We start from the raw sequence: 23,945 nt of genomic DNA on the forward strand, positions 1-23,945 counted from the left end.
CATTAAACACTTAACAGTTGAAGCCGTATGACTCAGTATTCTCAAAAAACGATATTTTTAATTTTAAAAGTCACCTACCCACACAGAAGTAAAGAAATACAAATAGTTTTATTAATAGCATTTATCTGTCTACATCAACACATGCAAAAGAATCGTAATCTGCTGAATGTGGGTATATATAAAAAGGCATTTCTAAAAATAACGAATATGTACGCCTTTTGGAGATTTACTTAATACCGTAAATTACTTTTTATATTAAAATTTGAAATAATTAGTAGCAAGGAACTTAAGAAATTTTAGCTTTGTGGAACAATAGAACAGCTGCCACATTAGTTGTAAGATTGATAATTATTGTTATTGTAGTAAAACGGTTGATAACTCGATATACCTTTGAAGTGGTGGACAAATTCACATACTTAGGCTCCCTGATCACCAAGGAGAACGTCATGACGGAAGCAAGCGAAGGATAATCCTAGCGAACAATTGCTATTTTCAACTGGGTAGACATATGAGAAGCAGAAACTTAAGCCAAAAAACAAAAATAACCATATACAAAACCATTATACAACCAGTGTTGACATATGGATCGGGCACACGGACCATCTCCAAAGGCAGATGAAAACCTGGTTATATTTGAACGAAGGATCCTGCGAGGAATATTCGGTGGCATCTGTGAAAATGGTGATTGGAAAAGGATGTACAACTATACTACGAGATATACCACAGATATAGGTAAACATATATTTAGTGTAAAGACGAAGTATCTCTTATAAAAATAGGAAAACTAAGATGGACAGGATATCTAGCAAGATCACAGCAGAACAACCCTCTTAGAAGAATCCTTATGTCACAACCTGTGGAAAGTAGAAATATGGGTAGGCCAAAACTCAGATGGAAGGATGGTGTACATGAGGATGGTAGAAAAATAGGTGCAGCAAACTGGCAACAGTTGGCAATGGATAGAACTGACTGACGTAATAAATTCGGGAAGGTCGAGGCTCTTTTATAGGGCTGTAGCACCGTTGATGATGAAAAAGTTGTCTAAATATTATCCTTATTTTCCTTTTTGCCTCCTTTTCTTCTTGTTCCTTATTGTCACGTTAATATATCCCTAGATTATAAGTTTTATCATCAATCTACATAAATATAAGGTATTTTCAGACAGTTTAGGATTACACCAACATTCTTTTGTTTATTCTTTATTTTCTACGACTACTATATGTCGTTTTGAAACGTTGATAATCAGCCTCATAAAAATGACGTTGCAGGGTTCAAGAGCCGCAGTCAGAGTAGATGGAGAACTGACCCCCCTGTTTGACATCAACATGGGAGTGAGACGGAGACGCTCTATCAACCATGCTATCCAACCTAGTTTTTGGGTCAGTCATCAGAAAAACCAATGTAACCAGCCACATAAACACCAAGATAGTACAAACTACTGCATATGTAGACGATGTAGGGGAGCTCAAGCGGGGATTTTTGCAGTTACTCGAGCGCGTCAGATTATCATATGGGGAGAAACCTGGTAACCTGCAGATCTACCTCTACCATATATTGGCTCTTCACAGGGGAGTCCATTAAGGGGGGCCCGAAAAAAAAAATCTATCCTTAAAAAAACTCGAAATTGTCAGATTAAGATAAGGTAAGTTAAGTACATACATGCAAAAGAGTGTATATTTCAAAAATCTGACGATTTGAGCCTGGCGTAAGGAAATGGGTGAGTCCAAAAGTTTCACAAGAAAAAAGCGAATATTTCGCGAAATGAATGACAGATCGAAAAACTAAAAAATATTTGCTCAGTTTTTTTTTTAAATCTATCGAATGATACCAAACACGACTTCCCACGAAGAGGGGTGGGGGGTAAATTTAATATTTTAAATACGAATTACGCGAAATGAACATCAAATCGAAAAACTGTAAAGTACACTTATTTAATATTTTTTAAAGATCTATCGAATGGCACCAAACGCGACCCGCCAAGGAGGTGGGGTGGGGGTTACTTTAAAATCTTAAATAGGAGCCCCCAGTTTTTATTGCAGATTTGGATTCCTTGCGAAAAAATAAGTAACTTTTATTTGAAACATTTTTTCGAATTATACATAGATGGCGTTACAAGCGGAAAAAACGATTGTTGGAAATGGAAAATTAAATTGGCAAGCGCCCACTAAAATGGAAAACTTTACTTAACTTTTTTTGGTTTTAGGACCTACTCTTTACAACCCAGTAGGTCCCCATAACGCTCGAGCGACTGCACATTTAGCATACTTTGCTCCCCTACTATTAGTAGGAACAAGCCAAGACTAATGGAAGTGTTCAAAGAAATTGATCCTGAACGTGTACATGCTTCACGTATCTGCGCAATGATATTTTCATTTAAAAAAAAATTGGTAGGAAAAAAATTACACCTTATTTTGATAAATGAGCATTTACAAACTTTAGCATTTCTCAGAAATCCTTTTAATGCTACGATAATCACATTGAAATGTTCTCCTTTTCAAATTGACATTGGTAGCATTGAAATACAATCGTTGCATTTAAAAAACAAGGAAGTATGGCGCTCTAAATTCGAACGTCTGTATGTTGAATTGGAAATATTGGAGAAGAAAAAATGTGATCTTCGTTCACAACACAATAAGTAGTTTGAATGACCTGGAGGAGGAAGACATGATCATTTTCAATGCTTGGAATAGTATTCCAAATGTTTACGATCAGCTAAAAAGCTGAAAAAGCGTAATTTAAAAAAAAACTGAATTTTGCGCCAAAAATTTTGTAAAAAATACCATGTTGTAAGAAATAAAAAACTCTACAACACAAAAGAAAATAGAGGTTTCTAAGATGATTAGAACCAAGGATATCGCCAAAAAACGAAAAATCACGTTTTAATTCCTTGGGGGCTTATTGGTGGGGCTAGGTGGTCTAAAAATTTTTTTGGTCAAACACTTTTTCATGTAGAACAACATGGTATTTTTATTTTTAGAATATCGGTGGGGAAATTTTTCACTATCTTAACCGGCTGGGGCTGAACCCTCTAATTTTATTTAGAGTACTACTTATTTAGTGTAATAAAATTTTACTGAACAAGCAGATTTGGCTCCCAATTTTTTTTAAGTTCTTGTAATGTTCATATTTGGATCTTTGGCTAATAAGATTCCGACCACTGTACTGTGCTAATAGAAGATTGATGACATCGAAATTATTAGACAAAAGAACTGAAATGCCTATCTAACGAACATTAATTAGACCCATAGTAACCTATGGTTGTGAAACCTGGGTAATGACGAAAAGGGATGAAGCCCAACTCAGGATATTCGAGAGAAAAATACTAAAAAAGTATATGGCTCGGTGCAAGAGGAAGATCGCACATGGAGGATCGGAGAAATAACGAGGTTAATGAATTGAACGAAGGTACGATATTATACGACTTGTGAAAAGTCAAAGACTATCATGGTTGGGACATGTGCAGAGACAAGACGGTGAAAAGACAACAAAGAAAATATTACAATGGAAACCGATAGGAAGGCGAAAAAAAAAGGAATACCCACGAGATGGTTGTATAACGTGGAATACGACCTGAAAACCATGAACACAAGACAATGGAGAAGAAGGGCACAAGAGAGATCCGAGTGGAGGGACATAGCCAGACAGGCAAAAACCCATCCAGAGTTATGATGCCAAAAGTAGAAGAAGAAGAAGGGGCTACCCAACTATCATGATAGGAGCGGATGACAGTTCGAGATGAAAGCGAGTTGTACAGTCAGCCAAGGCTTACTACACCAGGGAAATAAGGCAAAAATATACCATGTTCGGGGCACTTGAGCAGCCAGGTTGCAAATGGGGTTTTTGCTTACTATACACCTAATACATTATAAATACCAGAGGCGTAGTTACCGCCGTATCAGCCATATCAATTATACGGGGCCCCCGACATTCAGGGGCCCCAGCGCGGCATGTCGAAACAAAATTCCATTCACAAAATTGAACAAAATATTCTACAATTATTTCACTATTAAAACTCTTTGAAACAGTGTATATTGTTTGGATATCGACATTTTCGTGTAATGGATTCTTTATCTATATATTATAAACCTATATTTATGTACAGGTACCTATTCATTTTCTGCCTCTCGCCTTTCTATAACTACAGAGCTTTTTTGTTTTCAAGCTACTTTTTATTGTTTATTCACCGTTGGCTGTGTGTGAGACATTGTATAATGCCAAATTGCAATATTTGTAATCGCTTTACCAATATTTGAAACATTGAAACACTGTGTATTGTTTGCGTATATTTTCGTGTAATCTGTTCTTTATCTATAAATTGTATTTAGGTATATATATTTGCCGGTCGCTCGCCGTTAAAGAACAGAGCTTCTTTGTTTACGCTCATTTTGTCATTTTCAATGTCCATTCAACCTTGTCTCAAGTCTCAACAATTCAAATCTATTTTTCGACTTTGGTTTATCAGAGTTTATTAGATTTATTATTATTATCTCTATTTGGGTTTTATACGCAGAACTTATTACTTCACAAGGTTGTATTAGGGGAGCCCAAGCAGGGATTTTTGCAGTTACTCGAGCGCGTAAGATTATGATAAGGGAAAAAACCTTGTACCCTGTAAATGTACCCCTACCATATATTGGATCTTAACAAAGGGGAGTCCGTTAAGGGGTCCCGAAAAAAAAATCTATACTTAGAAAAAGTCGAAATCGTCAGATTAAGAAAAGGTAAGTTAAGTACATGCAGAACAGTGTATATTTAAAAAATCTGACGGTTTGTGCTGGGCGTAAGCAAATGGGTGAGTCACAAAGTTTCACAAGAAAAAAGCAAATATTTCGAGAAATAAACGTCAGATCGGAAAACTAAAAAATACGTGTTTAATATTTTTTACAAATCCATTGAATGATACTAAACACGACCCGCCACGGAGAGGGGTGGGAGGTAAATTTAAAATTTTAAATAGGAACCCCGCGATATTTCGCGAAATGAACATCAGATCGAAAAACTGCAAAATACACGTATTTAATATTTTTGAAAAATCTATCGAATTACACCAAATACGACGCCCCACGGAGTTGGGGTGAGGGGATACTTTAAAATCTTATATAGAAGCCCCCATTTTTTATTGTAGATTTGGATTCCTTACGTAAAAATAAGAAACTTTTACTCGAGACGTTTTCGAATTATGGATAGATGGCGCTATAATCGGAAAAAGATTGTTGGAAATGGAAAATTAAATTAAAAAATGGAAAGTCCCCACTTTAATGGAAATTTTACTTAACTTTCTTTGGTTTTAGGACCTAATCTTCACAACCCAATAGGTCGCCATAACGCTCGAGTAACTGCAAATTTAGCATACTTTCCTCCCCTATATTATGCAATTTGTAATTTATTTAAATTTTGCAATATACAGTGTGTTTCATTAATACTTGGAAATAATTAAACTGTAGATTCCTGGACTCAAAATATTCAGATTTAACCCAAATCACCTAGTTCGAAAATGCTTCCTAAAGGAGCTAGAGCTCTTTGAAGAAGGCATCTTGTAATTAGTTTTTTTTAAATACCTCCAGAACGCTTCTATTTAGAGAAACGAAAACTGGTACACCTATTTATCTTCCAGAGATAAATCGACTCCATAAATTGCGAATTTCTAGTACCTGTTCTACCTATTCTATTCTATACAAGCGTTTTTGCTTCTTTTGCTGAACATTTTTTTAGCACTATGCCATATCAGTGGTGGAAAAGGGCTCCCGCGACTAACTTTGATGTGGGTCCTCTGTGTGGCCAGCTACGCCACTGATAAATACAAAAATTCTCGTCATAGTTCGGACGAGAATTTTAGTTATGTATTAACAAATAAGTGTCAAAAATGGCAGTTTTTTCATTTATATCGCCACAGGTAAAAATAGGGTAATTAAATATCTTATTTATAGTATACTTCTTTTAGTAGATGAGCAAAGGTTTAAAATGGCAGTTTTTGAATTTTGGTCCGATCATTTGTTGCTTCGGAAATTTCAAAATAAAACTAATATTTCGAAAATAAAAAATTTACTATAACTTTTGCGAAAATGACCTCAAGACTTTCAAATTTCATGAAAAGTTGAGTAAAATAGTCCATATAATGCACAAAAATTTTTAAGACGATTCGTCAGTTAGTTTAAATTTCATTCAATTTGTTAATCCCAAAGAGCTTTTTTTGCAATGTCATTGTTCAGAAAATTATAACGATATATCAATTCTCATTATCATTCTATCGATATATCAATATCAATTTTGTGGAAACCACATGAAAGAAGAATAGTTATTTTTTCAACGTGTTTAAAAAAATCATTAAAAAGTCATTTTAATCATACCGAAAACATTGTACAAAAGAAGACTCATTTTTGGCTTATAAACAATTTGAATAACTTTGTTAATATTGACTGCAGACTAAAACTGCTTTTTACCTAGGTTAATTACGGTCAAGTTATCCACTTTTTTTATTTAATTCATAGCTACTTTGTTTATAACAATTAAGCAACCTAACTACCGCCATTTTGAAGTTAAAGGTAAATAGTTTATGTGTACAAGTTTGAGTAAACTTTGATCTTCAACAGACTGGTTAATAAAGCTTTAAAAATGACGTCCTAACGAAATCGATTCGTGGTCGGTGGAGGGGAAATATTAAAATCCGTGCACTCAAAAAATGAAATTGATTCTTCAAACATATGCTGCGATTAATATCTCCGGAGGTTGTTGATGGATTTTGAACATAATTTTTTAAATTTGCATGAACTCGTAGTCCTTTAGAAAACTTTATGTATACATACCCCTACCAAACATTACAAAATGTTAGGGGGAACCCCCTTTATCACTCAGGGATATGAAAAATCGATTACGACCGATTCTAAGACCTACCAATTATACATATATAATTTCATAAAAATCGGTCAAGCAGTCTCGGAGGAGTATGGCAACTAACACTGCGACGTGTTAAATATATAGATGACTATTAAAAAATAGTGGTTGGGGATAGAAGAGTGAAAATTAAGGGTTGTATGTATTTTTTAATGCTACATAATAAAAAATTAACATAGACAATTTTGTTCAAAAACCGCCTTACAACTTATGGGTATGAAAAATAGATTAAAACCTATTCTTAGTCCTACAGGATATATGTGTAAAATTTCATAAAAATAGGTCAAGCCATTTCGGAGGAGTATGGTAACTAGCACTGTTACAGGAGAATTTTATGTACACAGAAGTAACTGTGGATTAAATAATAAAAATGTTTTTTAAATTCGTGTAAAAATACTAGCTTTTGAAATCCCAAAGTAGATTTACTCTACAGTCAATATTAACAAAGCTATTCAAATTGTTTAGAAGCCAAAAATGATTCTATAGTCCTGTCGCCAGGGGGGGTACAACGGCCTCGTTAATTCAGATGGACTTACCCAAGTTTTTTTTATGTATTTTGACCCGTAGAACACGAATTTTTTGGGTAACAGTTGATCCGGATGTCGATAAGATTGTTATAGACCAAGAACTTGAGGAATCAAATAACAGCGATTTTTGGCAAAACAAAACAATATTTTGTATTTTTTGGGTCATTTTAAGCAAAAAATATTTCTACAAGTTTTTTAGTAGGATGCACAGTTTTCGAGATAAACGCGGTTGAACTTTGAAAAAATCGAAAAACTGCAATTTTTAAACCCGAATAACTTTTGATTAAAAAATAAAATAGCAATTCTGCTTAGCGCCTTTGAAAGTTCAAGTCAAATTATGTCGGTTTTGATTATTTGCATTGCTAAAAATTTATTGTGTTATTGTTAAACAAAGCTACAAACAACTAGTGCGTGAGTGATGTTTCTATGATTTCTCATTTAAAATCGAACGAGTAGGTAGAATAGGTACTAGTGCAATCAAGACTATTTCTACGTTACATGCGTTAAAACGCATGTAAAAGCACGGGAAACCCTACGTGTTTATAGCTTTGTTAAACAATAAAAAAATAAATTTTTACCAATGCAAATAATCAAAACCGATATAATTTGACTTAAACTTTCAAATGCGGTAAGCAGACTTGCTATTTTATTTTTTAATCAAAAGTTATTCGGGTTCAAAAATTGCAATTTTTCGATTTTTTTAAAGTTCAACCGCGTTTATCTCGAAAACTGTGCATCCTACGAAAAAACTTGTAGAAATATTTTTTACTTAAAATGGCCCAAAAAATACAAAATATTGTTTTGTTTTGCCAAAAATCGCTGTTATTTGATTCCTCAAGTTCTTGGTCTATAACAATCTTATCGACATTCGGATCAACTGTTACCCAAAAAATTCGTGTTCTACGGGTCAAAATACATAAAAAAAACTTGAGTAAGTCCATCTGAATTAACGAGGCCGTTGTACCCCCCCTGGCGACAGGACTACTACTTTGGTAAAACGTTTTCGGAATGATAAAAATGACTTTTTATTAATTTTTATAAACATTTTGAAAATATACGTATTCTTCTTTCAAGTGGTTTCCACAGAATTGCAGTATCATTATTATTTTCAACATTGCAAAAAGCTCGTTGGTATAAGCAAATTGAATAAAATTTAAACTAATCGTCGAATAATCTTGAAATTTTCAGGGCATTATATGTATATACTGGTTGACTCAACTTTTCGTGCAATATCAAAGTCTTAAGTTCATTTTCGCAAAAGTTATAGCAAATTTTTTATTTTCAAAATTTTAGTCTTTTCTTGCAATTAGCGAAGCAACAAATGATCGGACCAAAATTCAAAAACTGCCATTTTACACCTTTGCTCATCTACTAAAAGATGAATACTCTAAATAAGATATTTATTACCCCTATTTTTACTTTTACCTGTAGCGATTTAAACGAAAAAATTGCCATTTTTGACCATTATTTGTCAATAACTAAAATTCTCGTCCAAACTGTGACGGGCATTTTTGAATTTATAATGTATTAGGTAGGTATAGTACCTACCCAAAAAAACCCATTTGAAACCTGGCTGCTCAAGTGTCCCGACAAAAACCTTATTTCTCTGGACTATACCGCGAGTTTAGTGTTACGAGAAGATGAATAATAACAGACAAAGAGGAGAAGATATTCTATAATGTTATAAAAAATTACTATAACAAAAAATCTCCTTATACACCCACTTACACAAAAATCTAGAGAAGTATGTTTTGATTCAAAATAAAATCGGGTTAAGTGTCTGTAACTTAAATAATTATGAAACGGAAGAGAAATAGGCGACTACTAAATAACTGCAGTCTGGAAATAAGCCAGGTCAATGTTGCATGTGGCTCTATTTACATGAAAACACATCAGATTTTACCATGACAGGTTGATAACTGCGTCATTAATATTTCCTATTTTAAATTAAAGTTCATGATAAAATAAATAAATATGGTTTGAGAAAAGATAGGTGAGGATACAAGCGGTAAAAATAAAGATATTTTTCAAGTGATTGTGTAAATAAGCAAAAAAACTTGCGCGCAAACTTTCAGTTTCAATGTCAAGGTTAAAATATTATTCTGAAGCTGTTTCCTTATCATTAGTATCATTCTTATAATTAGTATATTATGTAAAAAGTTTAGATAGAATCAAAATTCGGTAAAAGTCAAACCACTATTAGATAGAATTTCCTTTCTTAAGCCGCAGTAACTGCATGACTGTAATTCCCCACGACCAAAAAGTAAGAAGTCATACTCTATCAAAAGACTTTTGATAGAGTACGACATCAGAAACTTGTAGAACCGTTAAAAGAAAAGAATGTAGACAGTCGAGATATTACGGATTATTGTCAAGTGCCTACGCAGGTGCCTCTTTTTTGACCGTGCATAGAGTTTAACGAGGAAAATAAAAATATGTATTTTAAAAGCCGATCCCAACGAAATATTTTCAAATGACACAATTTTAAAAAGACCTTACAGGGGCACCCTAGAACTGAACATAAAGTTTTAATTTTTCACTGGAGAAATTAGTATTTTCGACTAAAATGCAATTGGAACAGAACCCTTAGAAGCGGCCCTTGAGGCCTGAGCTGAGCTTGGGCTCCTGAGACCTTAACATAAAAATTTAAATTCATACTTAGGTAATTAGTTATTTCAGCGTAATAAAACCTAAAATGTCATTGGAAGAGGGGCCCGGGCTAAGCTGGGGCCCCCGAGACCTTTCGTAAAGATATAAATTGTTACTGAGGATATTAGTTACTTGGTGAAATAAAAACTAAAATGCAACCGGAATAGCGGCCCCCGGTCCCAGCTACTTTGTCTTAACCAATTTACCCCAGACCACATCTTGGTACGTGAATGGAACCACATGGTACCACCTATTGAAAAGAAAGGTAAGGGTAAGATGGAATAAGCACATTGGAATCAGCCCTAGCAGTACCACAGCATAATAAATCTAACAGCAGTGACGGTATTCGCCTTCGAGAGTGTCACTGCTGAAGGTACCGGATATCGTTTTCTAATATTCTCGTCAAATAGGATTCTGCTCTCATACAATATCATTAGAGTTGTATACAATTACTTCCCTACGGTCGCCTCCTTTTTGACATTTTCCTATCTCCGTCAATTTTTCTTCCACTTTTTCCATATCGAATTTTACCGCATTCTTGAATTTTTCTTCCACCTTTTCAATTTTCTGTATCTCCTCAGCAATCTGATTTACCTCTTTCTGCATTTTCTCTAAATAAACCTTCATATCTTCATATTTTTCCATTCGGTTTTGAAGTTTTCAAGAAATTTTCTTTTTATTGTTTCATAATATTATCTCATTTTGCTTTACTATCAGACCCCCCGGCAGGGGCCCTCAGATCACCTTTGCCCCGGGGCCCCTAACATCGTAGTTAGGGCCCTGACTGGAATCAAAAAGCAAAGGTTAGAATCGAAAATGTCGAAACAGAAACTATAGAAATTAGAAATCACAAGAGGTATTAGACAGGATTGCGTGTTGTCGCCACTGTTATTCAAACACACAGTAGGAAGGTTGGATATCGAGGGAAAACAAGTAGAAAGAGTGATAACTATAAATATCTGGAAACCTGGGTAAATGAAAACAATGACCAAAGTAAAGAAATCATGATATGCATTGAAATTGCAAGACAAACATTTATAAAAATGAAAAAAATGTTTGTTAATCGAGACCGTCCTCTGGAGCTGAGGATAAGAGCCTTATGATGCTACGTGTTCTCGACTTTGTTGTATGGAATGGGAAGCTCAACACTAAAAGTGGATAATGTAACGAAGTTGGAAACATTTGAGATGTGGTGCTATAGAAGGATTTTTAAAATACCATGGATCCAACGAGCTACAAATTCAGAAGTGTTAAGAAGCCTACAAAAAGATTGCGAGGTGATAGAGAACATCAAAACAAGAAAGCTGGAATATTTATGCCACATTACCAGAGGTGCGAAATATGAGGTATTAAAGCTCATAATGCAAGGTAAAATTAAGGGTAAATATGAAGAATTTTCTGGTTGAGAAACCTAACAGAGTGTTATAGTTGCAGATCAGTAGATCTTTTCAGATCAACCGCCAATAAGGTACGGATAGCTGTGACTAATAGCCAACCTCCAATAGGAGAAGGAACTACAAGAAGAAGAAAAAGTAAAAGTAAAAAAAATCAATTAGAAAGAAGTTATTAATTGAAACAATTATATAACGTTTATTTAATATTTAAATTTGTACTCTTCAAATAATAATTGCTGATTTGATATGTTTATTCGATACTAAAATGCAGTGGCGGCTCGTGATTTTTACAATAGGGGAGGCTATACCTAACTGTAAAATATTTAGACAAATTTGCACTAGCAAAAAAAAAATCCGCCAAAAAAATCTAATTTAAGGCCCCATTTTTTTGACCATTTTTATTTACATTTTATAATATCATCATAATTCACAATTTCATAATATCATATCATTTTAAAAATAAAATAGTTAGTCTAATTGTAAAAGTGTATTACCAAAGTTTGTGTCGTTTATTTGTTAACAATTCTATCTCTGTAAGTAGATATGCATATCAAAATAAATACAGATTTGAAGTTTTGCAGTTCATTCAGGTTGAAGGTTCACATCTTTTAACACCTTGACGGACACCTAAGTTTTTCAAAAATGGTCAATTTGTACAGTGCCCTTTTTGTCGATATTATTATTCAAAAGGATGAAATATAACTAGGGCGACCTGAAATTTTACTCCAAGTATTAAAATTTTACAGAAAATATTGTTTAAGTTTTAACGCTTATCAGCGTTCTGCCACAATATAAGACTAGTATTAAGTCTATCTTGGCGGAACGCTGATATGCGTTCGACGTCATACAGCGTTGTGCCTATTGTCGTTTTCAACCTAATACATGCAGTGACTCGACGTCTATCAGCGAAATATTTTTCATTAAGAAAACGTATTTAAATAAAGCAATATTTATTTAAAGAAACCAAAAAGACATAATGATTCTTAAAACGTATTCAGAAGTCAAAAATATTAATTTATATCAACATAGTTTACGCATAAAGCTAACTTATACAAAGATATCTAAAAAATTATTCTTGATTTTTTGTTATTTCGTGCCACTCTTCAAAACAGTCTGGACATAACGGAGGCTTCTGGGGACATCCTTTACATCTATATCCTGATTCTTTCCGTTGACCTTTTTTGGCACACAGTCTACACTTCAAAAACACTTTTTTCTTATTCGATTTTGCACTTGGAATGCCTGGATTTCTTTCAGGCCAATGATTTGCTAAGTTTGTTTCATTTGTGAAACATTCAGGCTCGTAGTTTGAATTTTCCGGTAACCTGTTATCATGTTTTTCTCGACGAACTAAATTCTTTGCTTCTAAACCTGGTGGTAACTTCAAATAGGATTTAATGAGACTGTCACGGAACTCTAAATATCTGTACGTCTTGGAATTATTTTTACAATATTTTCGGTATAAGTAGAAAGAGTTCCATACAGTTACATCTAATAAATGGAAAATTACCTTCTTATACCAACGTATCGTTTTCCTTGGCGTTGAATAAGTTGAGGTCATCTGATCACACCTGTCGATGCCTGACATATGACGATTATAAACATCAACTTCTTCAGGTTTTATTTTCTCATGGCCATATCTGTTTTTCACTTGTATCAATCGTGGGTGATTTCTTGTGGTGATAACAAGAACATCGCGCTTATCACGCCATTTGGAAACGTAGACATTCTTTTTACGCATCCAGAAATGTTCACCCTTCTTGAGTTTTTTCTTTATAAGTTCCTTGGGGTTATTCCTGCGATTTGACCGGAGAGTTCCATTAGTATGAGTTTTTAAGCTTAATAACTTTTCAGATAATATAGAACTATTATAAAAGTTGTCCATAAACAGTTCGTGTCCTTTCATGAGGTAAGGCTTCATCAACCTCATAACTATAGCTTCTACTTTTGTAGTTCCCACATCGGAAGCGTTTTGAATATCCCCACTATACATTTCAGTATTTAAAAGATACCCATCGGAGGTTGTCAGTTCATAAAACTTAATGCCGTAACGTGCCTTTTTATTTTTGAGGTAAACTCTAAATCCAAGCCTGCCACGAAAATGTAAGAGGGATTCATCTAAAGACAACTCTTTAGACGGTCCATAAGCATTGTGGAATTTGGCTATAAGCATGTCTAAGAATGCTTGAATCTTTTCTTTATGTTTTGCGGTTCTCGAAGAGCAATTTAAAGTTCTCAATATTTTTTCAAACCTTCTTCCTGACATAATGTAACTAAAAATTGGATGAAAGTACAATACATCTCCATATGAAAACAACCTGCGCATGTTTGAAGTTGTAATTTGACCCTGCAATAAACACAGTGCCAAAAATTTCTTCATTTCGTCGATAGTCACAGGTCTAAAACTATTATCTCGAGCATTCCTTGTTTTGGGTCTATTAGATCTTGTTAAATCTTCTCCATAATTGTTGGTACATTCCACCAAATAGCTCATTATGTCATCGGTAAATAGGTATTCAAAAACATCTTTTGGACTATCTTCTGCATTTAAATTAATTTTCAGACGATTAGTGGATTCATCAAAGTTGAAATCTGGTATATCTGCAGTTGTAAACTCCCATTCTGTATCTATGTCATCTGAAGAATCAGAATTTTGATTCTGCAGTGCTTGTAGGGGTATACTGTCTTGAGATTTCTGAATAATTTTCTGGGAATCCTGGTCCAATGCGTCGGGCTCTTCTACTTCACTTTCCTCTGGCAGATTATATTGCTGGGGATTGTGAAGAGTATTATTAGACGTCTCTACATTGGAGAGCTCGGGGAGTTCGTTTAAATCAGAGTCTTCACTTTCATCTGACTGCGAGGCAGACGACTCACTGGGTACATAGTTTTCATCTGAGCTGAACTCTCCCTCATAAGCAGCATCTGAGTTCTCTTCATCCGACGTAATATCGTCATACAGCTGAATCAACCGCTGCTGTTCTCTCTTATACGGGTCACGGTCCGCCATCTGAAAGCAAAATAATATATTTTAAATTATACATCCTACTATAATAACATAAAATATTAGGCACAAAAATATCACACTAAATAAATTTATTTTTTACTTACATTTTTCGAGTAAAACTCGTATTCAACCTAACCTAACCACGTGTTTTACTATCTGCGGCACAGTACAACACACACCGCATACTTCAATATAACTGGCGACGCTGTACAGCTTCGCGTGTGACTTAGCCGGTTAGATACTTTAAATGGGTGGGGTGAAATAGAGAGGTGGAATTTACCAGACGGGTAACAGATTGGAAGGTATAGATAGGTATTCTATGACAGTGGCTTACGTGTTACCATGTATTTATATTATAATTATAACGCGGTACAGCGTTCTGCCACGATATTAGATTTTGTTAAGGACGCTTCACAGCGTTCTGCCACAACACAATTTTAAAAAAAGACGCTGCACAGCGTCTCTGTCCATCAAGGTGTTAAGATACTTAACTGAATTTTTTTAATTCTAAAAGCGGCCTACTGCGAATCCAAAAACACGGTAAATTACCGATATTTTGCTTTGCATTATAGATATTGGAAAAAGTTATTTGAACAAGTTGTTCCAAATATTATTCTAATCCCACATACCAAATTTCATCACAAAATTCGCACTTTTAGTTTTTTCATTATTTGTAGTCAGGATCCTAAAAACGCAGAGGAGGCTGCTGGCCGATTAGCCGCCCTTGCCCAATCTCTGGGCAGCGTGTGCGTTAAGCGATAATGCAGCTCTAAGGAGACCGGGTCTCCTTAAACTACCATGCTTAAACGCTGCTGGGCTGCGCGGAGCATTAGCAAGTGAGATTTTCCGGCCAGCAGCCTCCTCTGCGATTTTAGGATCCTGACTACAAATAGTGAAAAAACTAAAAGTGCGAATTTTGTGATGAAATTTGGTATGTGGGGTTAGAATATTATTTGGAATAACTTGTTCAAATAACTTTTTCCGATATCTCTATCGCGAAGCAAAATAGCAAAGTAAACAAAACAGTGTGTAGCATGTGTAAAAAATTTATGAGGAGGCTAAGCCTCCCTTGCCTCCTCTGACCAGCCGCCAATGCTAAAATGTTTTTAAGGTTATGCTTGAGAATACGTAGATGTATGGAAGAACACTGACATTACAAAAATACACAAAATTACGCCTTGTTCGAGGATTAATATTTCCTATCGAGTAAGTATTGGACATTAATATTTTCTACCTAATGTATTATGAGTATCAAGTAGGTACTTACCGCAGGCGCCAGATTGGGGTAGTACTTCTGCGTAACACTAGCCAGCACGCTGGGCTTGGAACTGGTACTGGATGTACTAGCCGCAGAACTGTAAGCGCTGTCATTCAACTTATACGCTTCATCCAAGGCCGAATACTTTGCTATCAAGTTCTGGATCTCTACCCTTTTCGCTTCACGTTGTGTTTCGGTGTCTGGAGCACTAGGGATCGTGGTAAGCTCCTTATCGTTGTTCCGTATCGCGGGGGGACTGAGAGTTTTCTCGAAGTTGGAGTGTACCTGGGCTGGTTGTTCATGGTACTTGATTTCCACGGGGCATAGTTTCAGACCAGACGTAGCTTTTCTGTCGTTTATCTGAGAAAGTGTGGAAAAACTACTCATTTATTGTTATCTATATTTCTTTATTTAGTCATGTTAGATGTTAGATGTCGTTAGATGTTAGATGACATGTTGTATGTCGTTATCTGCATTGCTAAACGTGGTCAATACTTTTGTATGGAACAGAGGCCTGGACACTCAACATAATACTGATGAATAAGTTAGAAACCTTTGAACTCTGGCTCTATAGAAGAATCTTGAAAATACCTTGGACAACCCACACCACCAACGAAAATGTTCTGAGGAGAATAGGTACAGATAGGGAGCTGCTAAATATCGTCAAAGTTAGAAAAGTTAGCTACTAGGGACACATAATGAACGAAAAGTACCGTCTCGCGTAACTGATCATCCAGGGTTAGATTGAAGGAAAACGGGGTCCCGGTAGGCGCCAGATTTCATGGCTTTGAAATATCAGAAACTGGACCGGCCTTGATTCAACATCTTTGTTTAGCATTGGACAGAGACAAATTTGTCAGGGTAGTCGCTAACCTCCACTAAAGGAGAAAGCACCACAAGAAAAAATATTTCTTTATAAACCTCATGAAAACGGAATATATTAATAAACAAAAACAATAATAAAAGGTAAGCTACAATAAATGCAAATACTTGGGGTTTATAATAACGAAAAAAGAATCAACTACAGAAAATATTAAACAAAGATTAAGCAAAGAGAGCAATTATAAAACTGAAACTCATCTGGTAGAGTATAGCTACCTAATTATGAAAACAAACACATTAATACGAAGTATTATTATATATTATATAGGATGCAAGAAAATTGGATAGTAAAGAAAAAATGTAACGGTAGCTGCAAACAGCTTTAACAAAGATTCCTTAGAACATACTTTCGATTGACAAGAATTTAGGCAAAAGACTAAATTACCAATTAGAGCGCCTCAACAGAGAATAAACAGATTAGAGAAAGAAATAAATAAAAAGGCTAGAGAATCCAATCAAATAGAAAATAGAAGAATATGTAATGGCAGACCATACAGACAGCTATGTTGAAAGCAGTGGAAAAGTGAAAAGTGTATAGGAACATTGGGAACAGTACATATAAAGAGACGTCAATATTGGTTTAATGAAGAATGTAGGAATGCTTTGAAAAAGAAAAGTAAAAATAATTTTCCGAAAGAAGAAAAGAAAACAACTAGAAAAACAATTGAAAATATAGAAGAATCCTACATAAACAAAGAGGTAAAAATCTTCTACCAAGAAGTTAATACAGAGAAAGAAGAAGAAGGAAAAATTCAGAGAAACAAAAAAGAATAATACAAAGTATTGCATAAACAAAGACATTTTACTTCTAGGAGAAGCAACAGAAGAATTAAACAAATGGTTTGAATACTTCGAAGATCTGTTAAATCCAGACCGACAAGAGGAACTAGAGGGAAACGAGAATTGGAAAGAAGATGAGGAAGGGACGTGCGAGGAATCAACTTTGAATGAAGCCAAAGAAATAATAAGAGTCCTAAAAAATAATAAAAAAAGCAGTAGAAAGTTAGAAAGCAGTTAGCAGCTATCCCAGCTGAGATTTTTAAGAAAGGTGGCGAAAGACTGAAAGAAATAATATTCCTCTTGACATTAGCAGTTTGTCAAAAAGAAGAAATGCCGAAACAATGGAATAGCTCTCCTATTTGTCCTATCTATAAAAAAGGTGACAAAAGGTAGTGCGAAAACTATACAGGTATAGCATTATTAGAAGTAGTCTATAAAATACTTGCAAAATTCTTAGAAAATAATAACGAAATATGATAACAAAGTGATCGGAGAATACCAAGGAGGGTTTAGAGCAGGAAGAACAACTACTGATCAAGTAAGTATATTAAAATGAATATAAAATACATACGAACAAAGCTTAGGATTACACATTCTTTTTTTTTATACAGGCATACGACTCCATAAATCAAAGGATGCTATATGAAGCCATGAGAACATTATAAATACCAGGGAATCTTATAACGCTAGTGAAAATGACGGTTAAGAGCTAAGAACACGATAAATATTGTAACCATGGAAGAAAGCTTTTCAAGGCAGTTCCTAGTGAAGAGAGGTTTAAAACAAGGGGATTCGCTATCAACGACTTTATTCAACCTAGTATTAGAACAAATCATAAGATAATCAAATATGAGCAAAAACAGAACTGTTTTCAATAGCAAGTAACAGTACATAGCGTACGCGGATGATGTGACCCTAGCGAGAACAAAAAATATCTAGACAAAGTTTTCCAAAAATTTTAAGAAAAAGCGAAAAGATGGATTAACACATTAAGACGGATTAACAACAAACTGAACAAACCGAACAAAAACGCAATATATGGAAATGAGAGGAGACATATCAAATAATAGCGCAAATACATATATCAAAATGAATGGAGCAGATACTGTCTGTTATAGTTTTTAAAAACTAAGAAATTGTGCGTAGAAGTAACGATAACGGAGACGGGAAAAGAAAGAAAAGAGATAGACAAAAGATTAATGAAAGGGGCAGAGCGACAGGTTTACTAAATTTAACACTGAAAGTATAAAATGTAAACTGCGAGTCTACGAGACAATGATATATGCACACGAAACCTGGATAATCAACCAGCAGTAAGAAGAGAAAGTAGAGATCTGGGGTGATCAAAGAGAGGTGCTCAGAAAAATCGTAGGAATTCAAATGGCTGAGAGTATTTGTACACGACAAACGAATAAAGGAATAATAAGGTTGTATGAAAAACCAATAATTGCGGCAAAAATACGAGCCCAAAGAGATAGATGACTTGGTCACATTATTCGGATGCGAGAGAACCGAAATGTTAAAACAATACTGAATGAGGAAAAAATGGGGGAAAGAAGAGGACGCCAAAGAAGAGGTTGGAAGCAGTAAAGCAAGACTTGTCAGATATAGGCGTGAGAGACTGGAGAGAAAGAGCAAGGGACCGAGACGCGCAAAGACCAGACCAAACAACCAGGATATTTATGTCTGCTTTATAGATTATCAAAAGGCTTCTGATAGAGTACGACATCAGAAACTCATAGAACTTTTAAAGGAAAAAGGATGTGGACAGTCTAGATATACGGGTTATTGTCAATCTGTACTGAAATTAAAAAGCAAAGGTTAAAATCGAAAGTAACTATACAAATCAAAAGAGGTGTAAAGACAGGGTTGCGTGTTGTCTCCATGGTTATTCAATCTGTACATCGAAGCTATTTTTAAGGAAGCAATATCAGAGGAAGAACAAGATACCTATATTAATAAATGGAAAAATCTTGAACAACATAAGATTCGCAGACGATACCGCTATTTTTGTAGACAATCTAGAAGCATTGCAACTATTAGTAAATATATTACATCAAGTCAGTATAAAATATGGACTACAAATTAACGTTAAGACAACCAAGTTCATGATTATTTCTAAGCAACATATAGTAGGAATGCTAGATATTGAGGGAAAACAAGTAGAAATAGTGAATAACTACAAATATCTGGGAACCTGGGTAAATGAAAACAATGACCAAGGTAGAGAAATCAGGACACGCATTGAAATTGCAAGACAAGCATTTATATAAATTTAAAAAAATGTTTGTTAATCGAGACCTTCCTCTGGAGCTGAAGATAAGAGCCTTAAGATGCTATGTTCCTCGGCTTTGTTGTATTGAATAGAAAGTTGGACACTAAAATTAGATAATATAAAGAAGCTGGAAGCATTTGAGATGTGATGCTATAGAAGGATTTTGAAAATACCATGGATCCAAGGAATTACAAATGCAGAAGTGTTATGAAGGCTACAAAAGGATTGCGAGGTCATAAACAACATCAAAACAAAAACTGGAATATTTAGGCCACAATACCAGAGGTGCGAAATATGGGATATTAAGGTTCATAATGTAAGGCAAAATTAAGGGTAAAAGATCTATAGGAAGAAGAATTTCCTGGCTGAGTAACCTAAGAGAGAGGTATGGTTGCAGCTCAGTAGATCTTTTCAAAGCAGCCGCCAATAAGATACGGATAGCTGTGATAATACCCAATATCCGATATGAGAAGGAACTACAAGAAGAAAAAGCAAGCGACTGAAAAAAATGGAGGGAGATAGCCAAGTTTTTGGAAGCCAGGGGCCTACAAGGTCTGTAGCGATGTTGTATATAAGTAAATATAATTAATGAAAAGGAACGCTTCAAAATAAGCGGAAGAAGGAACTAATGTTGAAAAGATAATGAGAGGGTTGTTAGAAAACCAATGAATGGTAATTATGTAATTTTAGTTTATAGTAAGTAAAAAAAAAATTATTGATAATAATACATTTTTTTTACTGTTGAGGTAACATTTTAGCATATTAGCCCAGTAAATGAACGGGAAATACGGCAATACCGTGTAATTTTCAAGGGCAACTCCGAATTGCATGAAATTTTGGATTTAGGTTCTACATACTTACCCTCCATTTCAAAGTTGAATCTGTACCGTTGGTTGCTTTTACTTGGGGGGTGACAGTAACCCCTTCTCGGGGGTGAAAAAAATACGTTCAAGAAAAGCCCAGAAATGAATAAATTGACTAATTATAAAATACTTTCGTTCTATAGAGATTTTATGTAAGTCAATTCTTTTCGAGTTATTTGCGCTTGAAAATGTTTATCTTTCGACAAAAAAACTACGTTTTCGGACGGTTTTTCGCAAATAACTCAAAAAGTGAATATTTTATCGAAAAAAATATTTTTAGCAAAAATGTAGCTTAGAAAAAAACAAAAAGAGCTGTGTATTCGCAAAGTCTATAGATCCAGCAAAAGAAAATTTGTAGCTCATGAAAAATACGTTTTTATTCGTCCAATTCCAAATCGAATATCATCGTGAAATAACCAAAAAATAAACCAGTGTTCGGGAAAACCCATTTAAACTTCTTAAAGTGTTTAAAAGCAGCTTTATTTTAATGGTTCAAAAAAGTTTCTAGGATTAAAAATAAGCGAGTTACGCTCAAAATAAAGTTGGTCCCCTTTTTTTTTGGTAAAAAAAATCATGAAAATCTCCCCGTGTTTAGCTCCCCAAATGAAATTAATCGTCACCGCTTTACCAACAATTTACTTTACTTATCTATTTTTTACATGATCTGTCAGTTTCACCAGTTTAAAGCGCTTTTTTTGGAAAGGGTTATAGTTAAAAGGGCTTGAACGAGTCACTAATCAGGAGTGTATGCAAACTTTGAACAGCCATATCTTAACCAATTTTTGTCTTACAGAAACCAAATAAAACTACCATATTTATAACAGCAAAACCTACATTTTTTTACTCTTTGAGATTTTTCGTATCACTAATTCTTTTTAATTTATTTTAAAAAAAGGAAATTTTTCCAAAATTTTTAGAAAATTTTTTTTACTCTAAAACCAAATTTGTCAAAAATAAGCACTTTAAACCGGTCAAACTTACAGATCATACAAACAATACACATACATTTAAAGTAAATGGTAAAGCGGTAACGATTAATTTTATTTAGGGTGCTAAATAGAGGGAGATTTTCACGATTTTTTTACCAAAAAAAAAGGGGCCAATATTTTTTTCAGAGTAACTCGTTTATTTTTGATGCCAGAAACTTGTATGAACAATAAAATAAACATTTGTTCAAACACTTAAAGAAATGTTAATAAGTTTTTTTCCGAAAATTGCTTTTTCGGAATAAGACCGTATATAGACCTTACTCATACACCATCTTTTTCATTTTTTTTATAAGCTACACTTTTGCTAAGAATATTTTTTTCGAGAAAATATTTATTTTTTGAGTTATTTGCGAAAAACCGTCTGAAAAAGCAGTTTTTTTATCGAAAAATAAACATTTTCAATCGCAAATAAATCGAGAGGTAGGTAAAAACTCTATAGAATGAAAGTTGCTTAGAATCAGTCAGTTTATCAATTTCCGGGCTTATTTTAAACACGAGTTTTTTCACCCCCGAGAAGGGGTGCTTGTCACCCCCAAAGTAAAAGCAACCAACGGAACATTTTCAACTTTAAAGTGGAGGGCAAGTAGAACCTAAATCCAATTTTTCATGCAATTCGGAGTTGCCCCTGAAAATTACCCCCCTTATTACGTCCCTCCAAAACGGTCATTTACTGGGCTAATATATGTACTGTGATTATGGCATTATGGTAATAGTATCTTATTATTTGATATATTCTAAAATATAATTACCTACATGAAAAATATTCTATTTTTAAAATGAAATTAAACGAAAACAAAATGAATGAGTAGTATTCCCACGCTCTAACCTTTACCTCACTTAATCCATTCCTATGATTAGGTTTCGAAGATCTCCTGGGGCGCAGCTCGGAATGATTTGACTTATGTCGAACTCTATAAGCTGAATCCTTATCTAAGTAAACGTATTGGGGCTCTGGATAGTGCCTCGTATTGTGCAATGACTTCCTGCTCTCTTTGTAGGGGGTCTTTTCCCTTCTGTAGACTGTATGATCGTTGCTGATGTTATTATAGATCGATTTTTCTGGATAAAAGATATTGGTAGTTGTAGAACTCTTGGTCAAAGCCCTTCCAGGAGGCACCGGAGTTTTTTCCGGGTCCTTGTTTTGTTTTTTGTATATTTTATCCAAAACTGAGGAATATTTGTCTTCTAACCTTGATATGGTATGTCCGAAATTAGGTACAACAGTAGTACTTTTACTGGTTGTTAAAGGAAGGAAGCCGGAATTCGACGATTTTGATGAAGAGCTTGATGTTAAAGGCACAGTATCCGAAGACGAAAGTTGTCTTTCTACAGTAGTGGAAAGCCCCCGGACCCTAGTGGTGAGCTTCTGCAGCAGGCTCGAACATGAATCGCTAAGCAACTGCGCAACATTGCTGGTTGTTGAAGATCGAGTATATCTCGGTCTTTGAGATGTTGTCGTGGTATTGACATTGTTGGAGTTGGTGGATGAATAGGAATCGAAAGGTTTGGTGCTACTGGTGGATTTTATAGGCATGCCCGAGGGTCGGTACACCCATGAAGACCCCCCGTAGCTCCAGCTCAGATCCTCTGGTCGCCGGACCGTTTCCCGCGAAATGTCCCTATTCGGACGGTAGCGATTATAAGAGTAACCAGAGCTGTACATTGGCGTTTATCATAATCACGAAATACCGGAGGAATCGTTACGAGAACTTTGTTTTTCACAACACGCACCACCTGAACACTAACATAACATATTCGCAGTAAAGCGCCGGACCCACTCGCTCAAAACTGCTAAACTAAAAATATCTTGGAATAAACGCTAACACAGAATGTTTCTATTCTTGGTCGCGCTACGAAAACGAATTTTTCGGACCTATTTTTTGTCCTCTGAATCCATCGCACACACTCCGTCATATCGACAGGTAACTTAATGTTATTCCTCACTTATTAAACAATAAAGGAATAAATTAAAAATACCGAGCAGTCCCATGCTACAGTTCAATAGTTCGTTTATAAACATTTGCATCATTTGATCTGTTTATCTTTAGTTCAATACAGGATGATTCACGTACGGTCGCTGTAAAGATATATACCCGCAATTAAAATGATTAAGGAGGCGCATTCAGAGCATGAAATCTGGGTTGGTCTTTTTATATACTCTAAAAAAATAAACTTAGACACCAAAATGGCTTAATGTGTTTTTATTCAAACTGTGGCCCATAGATCGTTTAAAAATTTAATACGAGGAGTGATCAGTTAATTCGTAGCAAAAAGAAAACTACACAACCTTTTAGTATTGCAGTCGAACCCTTTTATTAGAGTACCGGTTATAGGAATATCCCGGTTTATGGAATACAAATTCGAGGTCCCGAAACGTTTTCCTTTACTCCTTAATAAATTTATCCGTTTATTGGAATACGTATTAATAAA

General features: G+C 34.8%; 1 protein-coding gene across 2 annotated transcripts in view; it reads right to left on the reverse strand.

Annotated features, from left to right (window-relative positions):
• LOC114347795 (dual specificity protein kinase CLK2-like) overlaps nucleotides 1-23,320 on the reverse strand; it is a 132,559-nt gene extending 109,239 nt beyond the window's left edge. The window contains exons 1-2 of one of the 2 annotated variants that reach the window (XM_028298464.2): nucleotides 22,342-23,320; nucleotides 15,736-16,086 (exon numbers count right to left, since the gene is read on the reverse strand). In XM_028298464.2, coding sequence (XP_028154265.1) covers nucleotides 15,736-16,086; nucleotides 22,342-23,178 — 1,188 coding nt within the window. In that variant the 5' untranslated portion in view covers nucleotides 23,179-23,320. The remainder of the gene's footprint in view (nucleotides 1-15,735; nucleotides 16,087-22,341) is intronic. The other variant, XM_028298471.2, reaches the window with a different exon arrangement.
• Nucleotides 23,321-23,945: the final 625 nt, after the last annotated feature.

This window comes from Diabrotica virgifera, chromosome 1, assembly GCF_917563875.1.
Source record: "Diabrotica virgifera virgifera chromosome 1, PGI_DIABVI_V3a".
Taxonomy (NCBI): domain Eukaryota; kingdom Metazoa; phylum Arthropoda; class Insecta; order Coleoptera; family Chrysomelidae; genus Diabrotica; species Diabrotica virgifera.